Below are 19,019 nucleotides of genomic sequence, written 5' to 3'. Positions count from 1 at the left end.
ATCCAAGCAACATTTCCAGGTGTTGATGAGTTGGTTACTATATGTAAATACTTTACATTTATGTACAGGACTTTTTTTTTTTTTTTAAGAACAGTAACCTGCTATTTTTAACTTTTAAAAGAACATTTCAATTGAAATGTTGACATTTTTTAGTTTTTTAGTTTTTTTTTTTTTTTACAAATAAGCACAGTACAGTGTTAATGTTCAGACTATTGTGAACATTGTGACTGACAATAATAAATATTCTTAATAGTAGAAATTAATCTGCCATATTTTTGAACTGTACAAAGCTGTTGCTGCTTTACTGGGCCAACTACACTACTGTATTTCAAGTATTTCACTGTATACTGCTCTGTATAGTGGTACTTGGAGAGGCAATTGTTTTCTGAGGTTATACTTGATGAAAAAAGTTTGAGAACCACTGCTTTATGCTATTATAAACATTTATTTGTACTTTCTCGTATGTTCAGAGATCGATTCACATAAGCTCATGCATTATCTCTGAAAACATTTATTGCAACATTTTAAGAAAAAATGGAAAGAAAAAATGAAAAATGTTACAAAAAATAAAAATTGATAGAAATTCCCTGTTTGGGTTACCAATATTCTTCTACATTTCTTTTGTTTTCAGGAGAAGAAAGCAGTGTGGATGGATGGAAAGTAATGAGTTTTCATTTTTAGGTAAGTTAACAATTGAAATAATGTCAAATGAAAAGTTTATTCACTGACATTTGAAGACATGAAGAGGTGAGCTGAGCAAAGAGACAACAATAAACAAAGGAGCAGGTAAACATTGAATTATTATTTTCTCCTTATATTCTATTTATGACTTATTTGTCGTGTGATCAACCTTTTGGGCTAGCTGTAGATGTGTTTGGAAGCAATTCGCAACATTTTAATAATATTTTGGCAAATTGAATCAAATGAACGAAAAGACTAGAAAAAAGATTCGTTCATCTCGATGGACGAGACTCAAAGATCCGAGTCAATAAAATGATCTGAGCTTCCCATCACTGAGAAGAAGATTGGAAACGGCGGAATTTACCAGCATGACACTTTATTTTTAACAAGTAAAGCCTATATATTTAATCTTGGTTATTGTAATAACATTGATGCTTGGGTGATTTCTTTCTAACAATTTCTAGTTCGTGTTAGAGTTTGATCTTTTTTGCATCACTTTTCCAGGAACTCAGAGAAAATTTAACTAACTTGACCGTCAATTAATTTGCAAATTTTTCTAATCGCTTTTTTCATTTATATTTCAATAATGAACTAGATATTAAAGTTTGAGGACAAACTTTATGGTGGCTTGAAAAGCCGAATCTCAAAGTTTGAAGTGGTTTTAAAGTCTAAATAGAATGTTAGTATGATTTTAGCTTGAGTTAACATATTACTAGCATGAATTAGCATGTTGGTAGCATGATTCTTACATGAATTAGGATGTTGTTAGCATGATTCTAGCATGAATTAGCATGTTACTAGCATGATTCTAGCATGAATTAGTATGTTGTTAGCGTGATTCTAGCATGAATTAGCATGTTACTAGCATGATTCTAGCATGAATTAGCATGCTACTAGGATAATTCTAGCATGAATTAGCATGTTAGTAGCATGATTCTTACATGAATTAGCATGTTGTTAGCATGATTCTAGCATGAATTAGCATGTTACTAGCATGATTCTAGCATGAATTAGCATGTTGTTAACATAATTCTAGCATAAATTAGCATGTTACTAGCATGATTCTAGCATGAATTACCATGTTGTTAGCATGATTCTAGCATGAATTAGCATTTTACTAGGCGGTTGCTAGGGTGTTTTAAGTGGTTGCTAGGTGGTTGCTAAGGTGGTGCAAGGCAGTTGCTAAGGTGGTCTGACTAGTTGCTAGGTGGTTGCTAAGGTGTTGCTAGACGGTTGCTAGGGTGTTTTGAGTGGTTGCTAGGTGGTTGCTAAGGTGGTGCTAGGCAGTTGCTAAGGTGTTCTGACTAGTTGCTAAGTGGTTACTAAGGTGTTGCAAGGTGGTCGCTAGGGTATTCTGAGTGGTTGCTAGGTGGTTGCTAATGTGTTGCTAGGCGGTTGCTAGGGTGTTCCGAGTGGTTGCTAAGGTGTTGCTAGGTGGTTGCTAAGGTTTGCTAGGTGGTTGCTAAGGCGTTGCTAGGTGGTTGCTAGGGTGTCCTGAGTGGTTGCTAGGTGGTTGCTAAGGTGTTGCTAGGCAGTTGCTAGGGTGTCCTGAGAGGTTGCTAGGTGGTTGCTAAGGTGTTGCTAGGCGGTTGCTAGGGTGTTCTGAGTGGTTGCTAGGTGGTTGCTAAGGTGTTGCTAGGTGGTTGCTAAGGTGTCCTAAGGGGTTGCTAGGTGGTTGCTAAGGTGTTGCTAGGTGGTTGCTAAGGTGTTGCTAGGCGGTTGCTAGGGTGTCCTAACTGGTTGCTAGGTGGTTGCTAAGGTGTTGCTAGGTGGTTGCTAAGGTGTCCTAAGTGGTTGCTAGATGGTTGCTAGGGTGTTCTGAGTGGTTGCTAAGGCGTTGCTAGGTGGTTGCTAGGGTGTCCTGAGTGGTTGCTAGGTGGTTGCTAAGGTGTTGCTAGGTGGTTGCTAGGGTGTGCTGAGTGGTTGCTAGGTGGTTGCTAAGGCGTTGCTAGGCAGTTGCTAGGGTGTTGTGAGTGGTTGCTAGGTGGTTGCTAAGGTGTTGCTAGGCGGTTGCTAAGGTGTCCCAAGTGGTTGCTAGGTGGTTGCTAAGGTGTTGCTAGGTGGTTGCTAAGGTATTCTGAGTGGTTGCTAAGCCGTTGCTAGGCGGTTGCTAGGGTGTCGTGAGTGGTCGCTAGGCCCTTACTAAGGCATTACTAGGCCGTTGCTAGGTGGTTGCTAGGCGGTTGCTAGGGTAATTTGGGTGGTTGCTAGGCAGTTGCTAGGGTACCCTGGTTGGTTACTAGGCAAGCCTCACATACATGCTTGACAAAACGTTTATACTTAGTAAGCATTTCTAGCAAGTTACAGTACTTGGCTAGTCAATATTAGCATGTAGCTAGTCACTGCTAGCATGTGTAGCATATATGAAGTTCCGTTTGCTAGCATGAGTCAAACGAGCCAATCTCCAAGTCTCTACGATGTTCTGATGCTGAGATATAGCTGTTGATGAATGGTTGCTAGGGTACTCTGTTTTGTTGCTATGGGCGAGGTTACAAAGTGAACTTGAATGTGGTTGGTTGTCTTAGTCAAATGAACCAAGCCCCATGTCTCTATGACACTGCTATGCAAAGATATGCATCTTGGCCTATTTTAATGGAAGTCTATGGAATCAATTTGGGGGCGTGGCTTGTGAGCTTTATTATCATATTGAGATGCTCATTGGTTGTCTGAGTCAGATGAGCCATCCCCCAAGTCATTAGGACACTGCTATGCAAAGATATGCATGTAGGCCAGTTATTAACATGAGTCTAGTATGAATTAGCATGTTACTAGCATGATTCTAGTACAAATTAGCATGTCATTAGCATGTTTCCAGTATGAGTTAGCATGTCATTAGCATGATTAGCATATGAGTAGCATGTTGCTAGCATGATTGGCATGTCATTAGCATGTTAGAATTATAAGCATTTGATAGCACAGCTAATTACATTCTATAGGACAGTTGCTAGGGTGCAGTATGTGGTAGTTAGGGGTGTGGCTAGAAAGTTAAAAGGCCATCAGTGATTGGCTGCTGGCTAGACTGAGTTAAATGAGCTCAGCCATTAGTCTCTATGACAGTCTGATGCAGAGTTATGAGCTCACAAAGTTTGATCCCATGTTAAGTCAATGAGAGTCTTTTGAATGGAAGTCTACGGGACAGTTGCTAGGGTGCCATAAGTGGTTGCTAGGGAGTGGCTAGTAAGTCTAAAGGTCATCAGTGATTGGCTGCTGACTAGACTGAGTTGAATGGGGCCTGACTCTAGTCTGTAGGACAGTCTGATGCAGAGTTATGAGCTCACAAAGGTTGACTCAATGTTAAGTCAATGGCAGTCTTTTACAATGGAAGTCTATGGGACAGTTGCTAGGGTGCCAAAAGTGGTTGCTAGGGAGTGGCTAGTAAGTTTAAAGGTCATCAGTTATTGGCTGCTGGCTAGACTGAGTTAAATGAGCCCAGTTAGAAGTCTGTAGGACAGTCTGATGCAGAGTTATGAGGTCACAAAGTTTGACCCAATGTTAAGTCAATGGGAATTTTGGGAATTTTCCGGGTCGTTTTTCGGAAAACTGAAAGTCGGATCAGTCGGAAAAGATATAGCAACCCGAGTCAGACCAGTTTGAAGGTTTGACGAAAGTTTGAGGTATGAAGCTTGAAAGGGTTAGGAGGAGATAGACTTTAAAATTAGTCTCAGAAGAAAGAAGAAGAAGAACTAGATATTAAAGTTTGAGGACAAACTTTATGGTGGCTTGAAAAGCCGAATCTGAAAGTTTGAAGTGGTTGAATTAGCATGTTACTAGCATGATTCTAGCATGAATTAGCATGCTACTAGGATAATTCTAGCATGAATTAGCATGTTAGTAGCATGATTCTTACATGAATTAGCATGTTGTTAGCATGATTCTAGCATGAATTAGCATGTTACTAGCATGATTCTAGCATGAATTAGCATGTTGTTAGCATAAATCTAGCATAAATTAGCATGTTACTAGCATGATTCTAGCATGAATTAGCATGTTGTTAGCATGATTCTAGCATGAATTAGCATTTTACTAGGCGGTTGCTAGGGTGTTTTAAGTGGTTGCTAGGTGGTTGCTAAGGTGGTGCAAGGCAGTTGCTAAGGTGGTCTGACTAGTTGCTAGGTGGTTGCTAGGGTGTTGCTAGACGGTTGCTAGGGTGTTTTGAGTGGTTGCTAAGTGGTTGCTAAGGTGGTGCTAGGCAGTTGCTAAGGTGTTCTGACTAGTTGCTAAGTGGTTACTAAGGTGTTGCAAGGTGGTCGCTAGGGTATTCTGAGTGGTTGCTAGGTGGTTGCTAAGGTGTTGCTAGGCGGTTGCTAGGGTGTTCTGAGTGGTTGCTAAGGTGTTGCTAGATGGTTGCTAAGGTGTCCTAAGTGGTTGCTAGGTGGTTGCTAGGGTATTCTGAGTGGTTGCTAAGGCGTTGCTAGGTGGTTGCTAGGGTGTCCTGAGTGGTTGCTAGGTGGTTGCTAAGGTGTTGCTAGGTGGTTGCTAGGGTGTCCTGAGTGGTTGCTAAGGTGTTGCTAGGCGGTTGCTAGGGTGTTCTGAGTGGTTGCTAGGTGGTTGCTAAGGTGTTGCTAGGTGGTTGCTAAGGTGTCCTGAGTGGTTGCTAGGTGGTTGCTAAGGTGTTGCTAGGTGGTTGCTAAGGTGTTGCTAGGCGGTTGCTAGGGTGTCCTAAGTGGTTGCTAGGTGGTTGCTAAGGTGTTGCTAGGCGGTTGCTAGGGTGTCCTAAGTGGTTGCTAGGTAGTTGCTAAGGTGTTGCTAGGCGGTTGCTAGGGTGTTCTGAGTGGTTGCTAGGTGGTTGCTAAGGTGTTGCTAGGTGGTTGCTAAGGTGTCCTAAGTGGTTGCTAGATGGTTGCTAGGGTGTTCTGAGTGGTTACTAAGGCGTTGCTAGGTGGTTGCTAGGGTGTCTTGAGTGGTTGCTAGGTGGTTGCTAAGGTGTTGCTAGGTGGTTGCTAGGGTGTCCTGAGTGGTTGCTAGGTGGTTGCTAAGGCGTTGCTAGGCAGTTGCTAGGGTGTTCTGAGTGGTTGCTAGGTGGTTGCTAAGGTGTTGCTAGGCGGTTGCTAAGGTGTCCCAAGTGGTTGCTAGGTGGTTGCTAAGGTGTTGCTAGGTGGTTGCTAAGGTATTCTGAGTGGTTGCTAAGGCGTTGCTAGGCGGTTGCTAGGGTGTCCTGAGTGGTCGCTAGGCCCTTACTAAGGCATTACTAGGCCGTTGCTAGGTGGTTGCTAGGCGGTTGCTAGGGTAATTTGGGTGGTTGCTAGGCAGTTGCTAGGGTACCCTGGTTGGTTACTAGGCAAGCCTCACATACATGATTGATAAAACATTTATACTTAGTAAGCATTTCTAGCAAGTTACAGTACTGGGCTAGTCAATATTAGCATGTAGCTAGTCACTGCTAGCATGTGTAGCATATAGGAAGTTCCGTTTGCTAGCATGAGTCAAACGAGCCAATCTCCAAGTCTCTACGATGTTCTGATGCTGAGATATAGCTGTTGATGAATGGTTGCTAGGGTACTCTGTTTTGTTGCTATGGGCGAGGTTACAGAGTGAACTTGAATGTGGTTGGTTGTCTTAGTCGAATGAACCAACCCCCATGTCTCTATGACACTGCTATGCAAAGATATGCATCTTGGCCTATTTTAATGGAAGTCTATGGAATCAATTTGGGGGCGTGGCTTGTGAGCTTCATTATCATATTGAGATGCTCATTGGTTGTCTGAGTCAGATGAGCCATCCCCCAAGTCAATAGGACACTGCTATGCAAAGATATGCATGTAGGCCAGTTATTAACATGAGTCTAGTTTGAATTAGCATGTTACTAGCATGATTCTAGTACAAATTAGCATGTCATTAGCATGTTTCCAGTATGAGTTAGCATGTCATTAGCATGATTAGCATATGAGTATCATGTTGCTAGCATGATTGGCATGTCATTAGCATGTTAGAATTATAAGCATTTGATAGCACAGCTAATTACATTCTATAGGACAGTTGCTAGGGTGCAGTATGTGGTAGTTAGGGGTGTGGCTAGAAAGTTAAAAGGCCATCAGTGATTGGCTGCTGGCTAGACTGAGTTAAATGAGCTCAGCCATTAGTCTCTATGACAGTCTGATGCAGAGTTATGAGCTCACAAAGTTTGATCCCATGTTAAGTCAATGAGAGTCTTTTGTAATGGAAGTCTACGGGACAGTTGCTAGGGTGCCATAAGTGGTTGCTAGGGAGTGGCTAGTAAGTCTAAAGGTCATCAGTGATTGGCTGCTGACTAGACTGAGTTGAATGGGGCCTGACTCTAGTCTGTAGGACAGTCTGATGCAGAGTTATGAGCTCACAAAGGTTGACTCAATGTTAAGTCAATGGCAGTCTTTTACAATGGAAGTCTATGGGACAGTTGCTAGGGTGCCAAAAGTGGTTGCTAGGGAGTGGCTAGTAAGTTTAAAGGTCATCAGTTATTGGCTGCTGGCTAGACTGAGTTAAATGAGCCCAGTTAGAAGTCTGTAGGACAGTCTGATGCAGAGTTATGAGGTCACAAAGTTTGACCCAATGTTAAGTCAATGGGAATTTTGGGAATTTTCCGGGTCGTTTTTCGGAAAACCGAAAGTCGGATCAGTCGGAAAAGATATAGCAACCCGAGTCAGACCAGTTTGAAGGTTTGACGAAAGTTTGAGGTATGAAGCTTGAAAGGGTTAGGAGGAGATAGACTTTAAAATTAGTCTCAGAAGAATAAGAAGAAGAAGAAGAAGAAGAAGAAGAACTAGAATTGTACATTTCCTAAAGGAAATGTGAATGGGGTTTGCGTGGCAAATCGATGGGGTACAAAACGGTAGTAAACTGGCCAATAGAACAACATGCTAATCGAGTTGCTAGCATGATGCTAACATGATTAGCATGTAGCTAGCATGATGCTAATCGTGTTAGCATCATGCTAGCAACATGCTAATCGACTTGCTAGCATCATGCTAATATGATTAGCATGTAGCTAGCATGATGCTAATCATGTTAGCATCATGCTAACAACATGCTAATCGAGTTGCTAGCATCATGCTAACATAATTAGCATGTAGCTAGCATAATGCTAATCGTGTTAGCATCATGCTAGCAACATGCTAATCGACTTGCTAGCATCATGCTAATATGATTAGCATGTAGCTAGCATGATGCTAATCGTGTTAGCATCATGCTAACAACATGCTAATCGAGTTGCTAGCATCATGCTAACATGATTAGCATGTAGCTAGCGTTATGCTAATCGTGTTAGCATGATGCTAGCAACATGCTAATCGAGTTGCTAGCATCATGCTAGCAACAGTGCTAGGGTGCCCTGAGTGGTTGCTAGGTGGTTGCTAAGGCGTTGCTAGGTGGTTGCTAGGGTATTCTAAGTGGTTGCTAAGGCGTTGCTAGGCGGTTGCTAGGGTGTCCTGAGTGGTCGCTAGGCCCTTACTAAGGCGTTACTAAGCAGTTGCTAGGTGGTTGCTAGGCGGTTGCTAGGGTAATTTGGGTGGTTGCTAGGCAGTTGCTAGGGTACCCTGGGTGGTTACTAGGCAAGCCTCACATACATGCCTGATGAAATATTTATACTTAGTAAGCATTTCTAGCAAGTTACAGTACTTGGCTAGTCAATATTAGCATGTAGCTAGTCACTGCTAGCATGTGTAGCATATAGGAAGTTCCGTTTGCTAGCATGGGTGAAACGAGGCAATCCCCAAGTGTCTACGATGTTGTGATGCTGAGATATAGCTGTTGATGAATGGTTGCTAGGGTACTCTCTTTTGTTGCTATGGGCGAGGTTACAGAGTGAACTTGAATGTGGTTGGCTGTCCAAGTCAAATGAGCCAACCCCCAAGTCAATAGGACACTGCTAAGCAAAGATATGCATGTGGACCAGTTACAATGGCAGTCTATGGGGCCAGTTTGGGGGCGTGGCTTGTGAGCTTCATTATCATATTGAAAAGCTCATTGGTTCTCTGAGTCCAATGAGCCAACCCCTAAGCCTATATGACACTGCAATGCAAAGATATGCATCTAGCCCTATTATAATAGAAGTCTATGGGACCCATTTGGGGGCGTGGCTTGTGAGCTTCATTATCATAGAGTGATGCTGATTGGTTGCCTGAGTCAAATGAGCCCACCCCCATGTCTCTATGACACTCCTATGTAATGTTATAGATGTGTGACCTTTATAATGGAAGTCAATGGGATCTGCAATGGGACGTCCCACCCCATGTTAAGTCAATGGGGCAGTTATTAAGGGTCTTTAAGTGGTTTGGGGGGGCGTGGCTTGTGAGCTCAAATATCATATTGAGATGCTGATTGGTTGCCTAAGTCAAATAAGACAACCCCCAAGTCAGTATGACACTGCCACGTACTGTGATTGACATATGACATTTATAATGGGAGTCAATGTAATGAATGGGAGTCAATGGGCAATGTAAAGTCAATGGGGAGCACTTTGGGACGTCCTAGAGCCCCAGGGGTGCGACCTATACCCGCTTTTGGGGTATGTTCTCACTTAGGCTGCAACCCCCTACAGATGTTGTGAATCCCATATTTCTATGAAATTCACAATGGACACAGTGATTGGTTAAAGTTCGGCTCCATGTAAAGTCAATGGAGACTTTGGGACGTCCTAGCTCCCCAGGGGTACAACATTTACCGCGTTTCGGGGTGTGGTTTGAAGCCTCCTATAACCCTCTCGAGATGTCGCGAATCCCATGTCTCTACGAATTTCCCTGTTGGCGCTACGGCGATTTCCGGGAATAGTATCTACGAGTGTCTAGAAAATGAATGGGAGTCAATGGGGCCCATGTAAGTCAATGGGGACCACTTTGGGACGTCCTAGAGCCCCAGGGGTGCAACTTATACCCCCTTGCGGGGTATGTTCTCGCTTAGGCTGCAACCCCCTACAGATGCTGTGAATCCCATATTTCTATGAATTTCACACTTGGCGCTATAATCTTTCAAAGTTGGGCGTAATGTTGAGTCAATGCGTTTTGGGGGGTGGTTTTGGGGCCCCTGCGGGGCCCCAAAACCACCCACCCCTTATAAAAGTCATAGCACACCATTCCCGATAAGGCCGCACGATTTGAGCCCACTTTCAAGGGTCTGGGACAAAAGCTGCGGGACTAGTTACGCGCCGAAAAAGTGTACGGAAGAAGAAGAAGAAGAAGAAGACAGAATAATAAACCAGGCACAATAGTAAGAATGGACTTTGCCTATGGCAAACCCCATTAATAATAATAAGTTTACGTGAGATAACAGTATGTTGGCTTTTCAAGCCACCATAATAATAATAAGTTTAAGTGAGATAACAGTATGTTGGCTTTTCAAGCCACCATAACTATCACGACGACCATAGGCTAAATTATTCATTTATTTATTTGACAAATGAAAGAAAGAAGAAACTCATATCTATCTTAACTCAAACTCCTGCGTCGACCTGAACCGGTCGCTGGCCTGTGCATAATCAAACGCATCAAGAGAGACTGATGCAGAGGCAGTTGTCAATAAATTCTTTGTCTTTGCCTCGGAAAGTCCACTTCTTGTGACAGTAAATTTGTTCTGGAGGCTGAACCCGCGTTCAGCTGCCACACTGGAGATTCCTTGCCAGAAGCGGCCCAGACTCTACAGACAGACTCAGGCCAGATATGGTTAACAGGAATCGGGTTAGTGCTTTACAGCCGCATCACAAACACATGTGCCGATGCAGAGTCGGAGCCGGAGGCGCCGAAGGGCAGCCGGGCTCAGGCCGATTACTACCCGCTATCTGGGAAGTTGTATTGAAGTGCTATGAAATACTATAGACCAGTGGTTCTCAAACTGTGATACAAGTACCACTAGTGATACAGACGAATCGCTGAATAATTAATGTAAAAAATTAACACACTTTTAACCCTTTAGCATGTATGATAAACACAAATGTGATCAGTAAATTGATTTTAATATGCTAAACCTTTTATTTTCAATTTTCTAATGTTTGTTATGTATTCTGTCATTTGAAGCTAATCTCTCAACATCTGTAACGGTTGTTGGTGCGTCGGAATATTTTTATATCCCAATGTTGACAGGAATATTATAATCACTTGCTTTTCTGACACACAAAGCCTACTCTAACGTGCAGTAAGCAGATCTCATTTTTAATTTAAATGTGTAAATCCAATTCATATATTTAAAATACAAGTTAATGTTTAGATTTCAAAGATTTACAAATAAGTCATATATACACGCAACATACTTCAACTATGTGTATATATTTATATATCAATATGATGACTTATAGCCTATATTTATGAGGTCCAAGGAACAATTCCAGGTTTTAATGAATAGTCTAATTTATGATAATTGTTTACATTTAAATACAGCACTTTTCTTTTTACTTTTTAAATGCCATTTTTAATTAACTTTTAAAAGCACATTTTAATTAAACGTTAATGTTTTATTTTTTTACTTGTAAGTGCAACCCCGCCAGTCCTACACCATCAAACCCACTCCGAACTGGGATCGAACCGGCGACCCTCCGCAAGGGAGTCAGTTGCTCTAACAAGGAGGCTAAAGACCGTAGCCTCTAGCGTTTGTCGCTAGAGCACCTTTAGAGGTCAGAGGAGTGAGGTTTACCTGCACAACACACACTAGCTGGCCTCAGTTACATAAGCACAGTACAGTGTTAATGTTCAAACTATTTATAATATAATGTAATGTGTGTTTATAAGGCGCGTTTATTGTGTATTGTGTATTGAATAATGTTTAAAGTGGCTGAGAGTAATGAATATTTATAATAATAAGAATTAATTTGACACATTTTTGAACTGTGCAGTGCTGCAGCTGCTTTATTAGGCCTACTACGCTACTGTATTCAATACCGGTTATTACGGTGGTACTTGGAGAGACAAATTTTTTCTGAGGTGGTACTTAGTGAAAGAAGTCTGAAAACCGCTGCTATAAGCCATTTCGATGTGGTGATGTCATTGGCTCGTGAGCATTTTCTGCTTGTTATCAAACTATTTCATATTTGTAACAAGCGGCAATTTAATCATAACTTGATGCTTAAACAGATATCATAACGTTATTTCTCAATATGTGGCTCTTTTTGGATTCTCAGAAGCTCTAGCATTGTTTTGTTTATGTCCCACAAAAATGGTTTATACAGGACTAAAAGTAATATGAACATTAAAGTGTGTCTTGTTTTAGTTCCATGGTCTCCAAACTCGTGCGATGTGTGTAAGCAGGTGCTGTGAATCCTCGGGTTGCTCCTGGTTCATCTCTGTGCATGTGCGCGGGTCTGGTTGCGGGAGTGCGGTTCTAAAGAAGCGCGTGATTTCCTGCACACACGCCGTGTATCCCGCGCAGAACTGACTCCACTCACCTGACACAAAAAAACATTACATATTTCTTTCTATTATGCTACTACTCACTTTCTAATGTTAAATGTTTGTATCCCAGATAAAAAAAAGTTGAAATAGTTTACGCTACAAATACCATCAAATTTTAGCTATCAAACACAGTAAATATTAAATGTTTATAATGATTTATTTGACATATTTGCGATATAATCTTGGTTTTAGCATGCCACCAATATAAGGAAACAAAATGACAGTAGATATCCATGATGTTTGCCTTAAAACCAATACAAATCCTATTATAAGCTATAAAACTGTTAGAAATGTAATGCTGGCTTCTGTTGTTTCTGTTTTTTCCAGCAGTTTAATACATAACTGTCAACCCTCCCGTTTTTCCCGGGATTCTCCCGTATTTTACAGTTCTATCCCGGTATCATCCCATAAAGGTATTTTCCCGTATTTCTCCTGTATTTTCAGTCTTTCTCTGAAGAGTCGAGCCTCCCTATAAGCAACCCATACCGCCGAACCACAAGGGGTCGCCCCTTGCTCTTAAATGTGAGTCTGTTCTGTGCTTTCGTTTTGTTTTGGAATGAAAACATGAAAACACTTATAAATAAATAAATAAAAAACGGCGCGGCTCCCCTCTTTTTCATTACAGGTGCCGTCGCCCATTCTATACAATCCTCAAAGCAGTCATATAATGGTGCATGACTATCAGCTGACGCGCTCCATACTGATAAATAGACGCTGTTTCCAGGGCCGGAGCAAGCTGAACTGCCGCTCTAGGCAAAGGACGGTCACGCCGTCCTTAACCCCAACCCTCTCTATTCTGCCGCGGTGTCATGTTTAGACGCGGATATAATGGAGGGCGCGGGCGGTGAGGGTAATGTCGGGGACACCGCCCTCTCTATTCTATCACCCTAGACGCGAGAATAACTAAGGGCGCGGGTGGTGAGGGTGGTGTCACAGACACCGCCCTCTCTATTAGTCGCGGATATTACTGAGGGAGCAGGTGGTGAGGGTAGTGTCGGGGACGCCGCCTTCTCTATTCTATCGCCCTTGAAGAGGATATAACCAAGGGCGCGGGTGGTGAGGGTAGTGTTGCAGACACCGCCCTCTCTATTAGTCGCGGATATAACTAGGGGCGCAGGTGGTGAGGGTAGTGCAGGGGTCGGCAACCCAACAAGTTGAAAGAGCCATATTGGACCAAAAAAAACAAAAAACAAATATGTCTGGAGCCGCAAAAAATGTAAAGCCTTATATAAGCCTTATAATGAAGGAAACACATGCTGTATGTATCTATATTAGCTATATTAGCCTACTAAATAAATGAGTAAGTTGGCTATAAATACATAATGAGCCTTCATGATTAAATAGCCACTGAAATAAGGTGGTTGGTGTTTATTTCGTTGTCATTTAAACACTTCAGCACAGCCTCTGGTCTTTCAGTGGTATTAATTTTATAATTTCTTCTTGCGGCCCATCAGAGTTCACATACCTGCATAAAAGCGCGTTGAATATCGGTCACATCACAGGCAATTTAGTATGCTGGCACTGAATTAATGTTCTTGGTTTGCTGATCGTTGATGTTACCTGCCATTTTAATAGCCCTTTCCTTCACTGTCTTAGCGGAGAGAGGTATATCTTTAATTTTTTGTATTATCTTGATTTTGTTTTTGAATTCTGCAAATAGGTGTTCTAATATGTTGAATGACTCCATGTAGTCACCATCTGTGTACGGTTTTCCATGCTTTATTATCTTCCGGTTTGTTTACAACAGCCACCTGCCCGGCATCCCGCCCTGCTGATAGAAACGTGTGTCGCAGGCTATGAGGCAAATCTTCGTTGACAGAAATGTTAAAATTAAATATTAATTCTACCCACTTTTACAGCATTTGAAAACGTTAAAAATGTTTGTCCTCCTATAGAAATCATATTAAAACTGAAAAAATATATTAAACTCCCCCATCTTTTTCCATTTTCAAATATTTTTGAAAAAGCTCCAGGGAGCCACAAGGGCAGCGCTAAAGAGCCGCGGGTTGCTGACCCCTGGGGTAGTGTCACAGACTCCACCCTCACTATTAGTTGCGGATATAACTGAGGGCGCGGGTGGTGAGGGTTGTGTCGCAGACTCCACCCTCACTATAAGTCGCGTATATAACTGAGGGCGCGGGTGGTGAGGGTTGTGTCGCAGACTCCACCGTCTCTATTAGTCGCGGATATAACTGAGGGCGCGGGTGGTGAGGGTAGTGTCGCAGACTCCACCCTCACTATAAGTCGCGTATATAACTGAGGGCGCGGGTGGTGAGGGTTGTGTCGCAGACTCCACCGTCTCTATTAGTCGCGGATATAACTGAGGGCGCGGGTGGTGAGGGTTGTGTCGCAGACTCCACCGTCTCTATTAGTCGCGGATATAACTGAGGGCGCAGGTGGTGAGGGTAGTGTCTGGGACCCCGCCCTCTCTATTCTGCTGCCCCAGGCGGCCGCCTAGGTCGCCTCTATGGACGCGCCGGCCCTGGCTGTTTCCCAAACTGATTCTGTACACACGATTTGAAGCGGAGTGAAAGTCTGGCTTTTGTGTGCGTGTTTAAACAGACAAATACACATAATTATCAATAATAACATATAAACATGTCGATCTTGGTAGGGTTTCTTTTCAAACACAACTAATTTAGTCTTAAATGAGCATAAAAAGTAAGGAAAGCAGTTGAATGCTTTGATTATAATGTTAGATGTGTGCGTTTTTAAAGTGACACCTGTTATTTAATATAATTTTTTTTTTTTAAATAAATAAGGGATTCATTTGTGGCTCTTTAATCAGAATGTGTGCGGTATACAGTGTAGAAACGGCTAATGAGATTGATAGCTTGATTCTTTTTTATTATAATAGTTATAAATTTTAATAAGCTGAACTGTTTGCTAATGTGTATATTTTTTCTTTTTTGTTAATAATCATTTTAAAACATATTACTGACCTTTTAACTGTTTATTTACAATGATACTGCTCCAAATGAACATATTTAATAATTTGGGATTTAAAAAAAAAAAAATTGAGGAGATCCCTTATTATGGTGGGCATATCCCTTATTTTCACATCCCAATGTTGACAGGTATGGTTTAATAATTTACTGATGTTACCTGTTGTAGGGCAGTGCAGTGTGCGCAGATGCCGTACGGTGAACTCAAGAATTTCTGCCTTTTCCAGTTTTGATGACTGAATTCTCTTAAAGATACACAAAGTATTAGTCAATTGTTGGCGTGAATGTAGTTCTTAGACAGCGATCATACTCACGGGTGTCGCGTGGGCTTGAATCAGGAGCGTGCGCAGCTCTCCGATGCAGGCGTTTATGCGCGCGCGTCTCCGTCGCTCCATCAGCGGTTTAGAGATCTTCAAATAGAAGTTGAAAACGATTGTATAAACATTCATTCATTTTCCTTCAGCTTAGTCACTAAGTCAGAAGTCGCCACAGTGGAATGAACCACCAAATATTCCAGCATGTTTTACGCAGCGGATGCCCTTCCAGCTGCAACCCAGTACTGGGAAACATTGTAAAATAATACACTGCAAAACATATGCATTAATTAGCAGGTTCCATATTTTGTGGTTTGCATGGTGCTTTCTGAAGTTTATTTATAAACTAATGTTGAGAACTAATGTGCTTATGATTGATCACAGCCGGTCCTGCATTATACAATTTATGATTGACCGATCAGATGACTACTAAGCCATTATATATACCCTCAGTTCCATATGACTGCCATGTTTGTTTTGAAGAATCCACCTCATACCCAGCCTGATCTCACGAATAAGCGTAAATATTTTACGTTTTGCCTGTTTAGTGGCTAATTCGTACGAAAATTGTACGATTTTAAAAAGGAAGCGTGGCACCTAACCGCACCCCTAAACCCGACCGTCATTGGGGGATGAGCAAGTCATACTAAATTGTACGAATTAGATCGTAAAAATTCATTCGAATTAGCCACCAAATTAAAAAGTTACGAATTGCTGTGAGATTGTGTTGCCATGCCCTTCCTGCCTTAGATGGGTGGCACGGTGGCCCAGTGGTTAGCACTGTTGCCTCACAGCAAGAACGTCACTGGTTCTAGTCCTTACCAAGCCAGCTGACGTTTCTGTGCTGAGTTTACACGTTCTCCCTGTGCTCATGTGGTTTTCCCCCGGGTTCCCCGGTTTCCTCCCACTTAGGTCTAAGCTTAAGTTAATCGACTAATCCAAATCAGCATCATAGACATGCTCCTAGAAAGTAGTTATTTCTTAAGAGTGATCATTATCTGTTCATTATCCACTAGAGCAGGGCGGTTCTCCAGACCTACCTGAGCTCAAACTCCCCTCTCGCCTTATAAACGGGAGGGAGCCCCGGGCTCGAGGATCCTATGAGCTCAGGGCTCTCTCCCAGGACAGCATGCCAAACACACTTTATAATCAATCATCAGCTAAGTGTGAACTCTTGAACTGTTTATTTATGGTTGTGAATTGCATTATGGGAGTTTTATCTCTGCTCTGTCCACTTTTGGTGTTGAATAATCAACTCTACAGTTTAACAGAGTGATTTTTATTGGCATTTAAGAGCACTGTAAAAGTATTAGGTGCTGGATTGCACACAAATTCTTCATGTTGTCCCAACACAAGTTGAATAAGTTAACTTAATTGTTTTGATATTTTAGGAGATGCATCTCATGCCTCCAAAAGCCTGAATTACTAATATATATATATATCTATATCTATCTATCTATATATATATATATATATATATATATATATATATATATATATATATATATATATATATATCATTAAACATAAGATGATAAACTGTTTTACAAATAATTTGTGCAGTATTTAAAATGTACACAAACTTTAACTTGGGAATGAATCCAGTTTCAATTAAAAAAATAAATAAATTGAATACTGTTAGCCCGCTTAAGTGATATTAGTTTTGGATTGTCTTACCACTGTTATACAAAGACTTGCCTAATTATCATAACTTTACCTTAATAAACCTAGCTAAGCCTTTAAATGTCACTTTAAGCTGAATACTATTGTCTTAAACAATATCTAGTCTAATATTATGTGCTGTCATCATGGCAAAGTTATTAGAGATGAGTTCTTAAAACTATTATGAATAGAAATGTGTTGAAATCTAAGTTAAATTGTGCATTAATTACTTTAATTACAAACAGAATTATAATTTCCCAGGAGGGTGAATAATATTGACTTCGACTGTATATTGGCTATGAATGTAAAGAATATAAACATACACATATAATACATAAATATAATCATTTAAACACAAAAAGGCCTCACCTTAGACCTGCGCTGCGGGATGTCGGTCATTTCACCGTGATTTAACACTCTTTAAAATCTCCTCGCTTCAGCAGCAGTTTACTGTGCTACTGTTTACTATGTCCGAGTGTCTTATAAAGCCTGCGCAAGAGAGCTGGTGTCCGCCCAGAGCTGTGGGTGGTCAAGTGCGTGTTTTATTCATGAGGCTTTAATCTGCGGCTTCTGCTCCTGTCAATCATGTGTGACTGACAGCCCATCAGACTCAGCACAGAGCGTACAAGAGGATTTACTGATATATGAAAGACAATATTCTTTTCAGATTAGTGGAAACTCTTCACCAGGAGAGGAGTGGAAGATGTAGGAAGACAAGAATACTATGAGCACCTCCAGATCCCACACACCCCGGCTGGCTCTCAGATCTTTTGCTTTAGAGCTTTAGTTTTTCCGAGTCCTAAAAAGAAAGTCAAATAAGTTCTCTGAAAGCAAGTTTGTTACATTTATTTTAATTAAAGAGATTTAAACATTATATAAACGATAAAGTAAATTTAAAATAAATAAAATAAAAAGATTTTATGAAATATTAAAAACTAAATTGCACTATGGAGTTTTTAAACTTTGTATTCTTAGGAAAATAAGCTGAATTGTGGATTCAAAGTCACTCTATTTTTTTTTTCTTATTTTGTATAGACATCTGTCTGTCCATTCATTTACATACACTCACCGGCCACTTTATTAGGTACACCTGTCCAACTGCTCGCTAACGCAAATATTCTAATCAGCCAATCACATGGCAGCAGCTCACTGCATTTAGGCATGTAGACATGGACAAGAGGATCTGCTGCAGTTTATATCGAACATCAGAATGGGGAAGAAAGGGGATTTGAGTGACATTGAACGTGGCATGGTTGTTGCTGCCGGACGGGCTGCTCTGAGTATTTCAGAAACTGCTGATCTACTGCGATTTTCATGCACAACCATCTCTAGGGTTTACAGAGAATGCTCTGACAAAGAGGAAATATCCAGTGAGCGGCAGTTCTGTGTGCGCAAATGCCTTGTTGATGAGGCCAGAGGTCAGAGGAGAATGGCCAGACTGGTTCCAGCTGATAGAAAGGCAACAGTAACTCAAATAAGCACTCGCTACAACCGAGCTCTGCAGAAGAGCATCTCTGAACACACAACACGTCCAACCTTGAGGCGGATGGGCTACAGCAGCAGAAGAGCACACCGGGTGCCGCTCCTGTCAGCTAAGAACAGGAAACTGAGGCTACAATTCACACAGACTCACCAAAACTGGACAATAGAAGATTGGAGAAACGTTGCTGCTCTGATGAGTCTCCATTTCTGCTGACACATTCGGATGCTCGGGTCAGAATTTGGCCTCAACAACATGAAAGCATGGATCCATCCTGCCTTGTATCAGCGGTTCAGGCTGGTGGTGGTGGTGTAATGGTGTGGGGGAGATTTTCTTTGGGTCCATTAGTACCAATTGAGCATCAACGCCACAGCCTACCTGAGTATTGCTGCTGACCATGTCCATCCCTTTATGAGCACAGTGTCTCCATCTTCTGATGGCTACTTCCAGCAGGATAACGCAGCATGTCATAAAGCTCAATCATCTCAGACTGGTTTCTTGAACATGACGATGAGTTCACTGCACTCAAATGGCCTCCACAGTCACCAGAGCTCAATCCAATAGAGCAGCTTTGGGATGTGGTGGAAGG

The 19,019-nt window shown here is 41.6% G+C and overlaps 2 protein-coding genes across 3 annotated transcripts in view; one reads left to right on the top strand and one right to left on the bottom strand.

The window, feature by feature from the left end:
- The window catches only part of tfr2 (transferrin receptor 2), a 1,009,002-nt gene that overhangs the window by 319,881 nt on the left and 670,102 nt on the right, over nucleotides 1-19,019 (top strand). The window lies entirely within an intron of this gene.
- LOC108180270 (transcription factor HES-4-B-like) lies at nucleotides 426-17,418 on the bottom strand. 2 transcript variants are annotated; one of them, XM_087305014.1, is made up of 5 exons: nucleotides 17,320-17,418; nucleotides 15,289-15,384; nucleotides 15,135-15,219; nucleotides 10,002-12,022; nucleotides 426-1,272 (listed from the first exon to the last, which is right to left on the bottom strand). In XM_087305014.1, the coding sequence occupies exons 1-4, from the start codon at nucleotides 17,347-17,349 to the stop codon at nucleotides 11,844-11,846; spliced, it is 390 nt and encodes a 129-aa protein (XP_087161140.1). In that variant the 5' UTR covers nucleotides 17,350-17,418; the 3' UTR covers nucleotides 426-1,272; nucleotides 10,002-11,843. The 2 variants fall into 2 exon arrangements, with proteins under 2 accessions (XP_087161140.1, NP_001429569.1); NM_001442640.1 differs by lacking the exon at nucleotides 426-1,272 and having other exon boundaries at nucleotides 11,056-12,022; nucleotides 17,320-17,407.

This window comes from Danio rerio, chromosome 23 (genome assembly GCF_052040795.2).
Source record: "Danio rerio strain M-AB ecotype USA chromosome 23, GRCz13ab, whole genome shotgun sequence".
Taxonomy (NCBI): domain Eukaryota; kingdom Metazoa; phylum Chordata; class Actinopteri; order Cypriniformes; family Danionidae; genus Danio; species Danio rerio.
The sequence above is the reverse complement of the archived record's forward strand: the minus strand, read 5'-3'. Positions and strand labels throughout refer to the sequence as shown.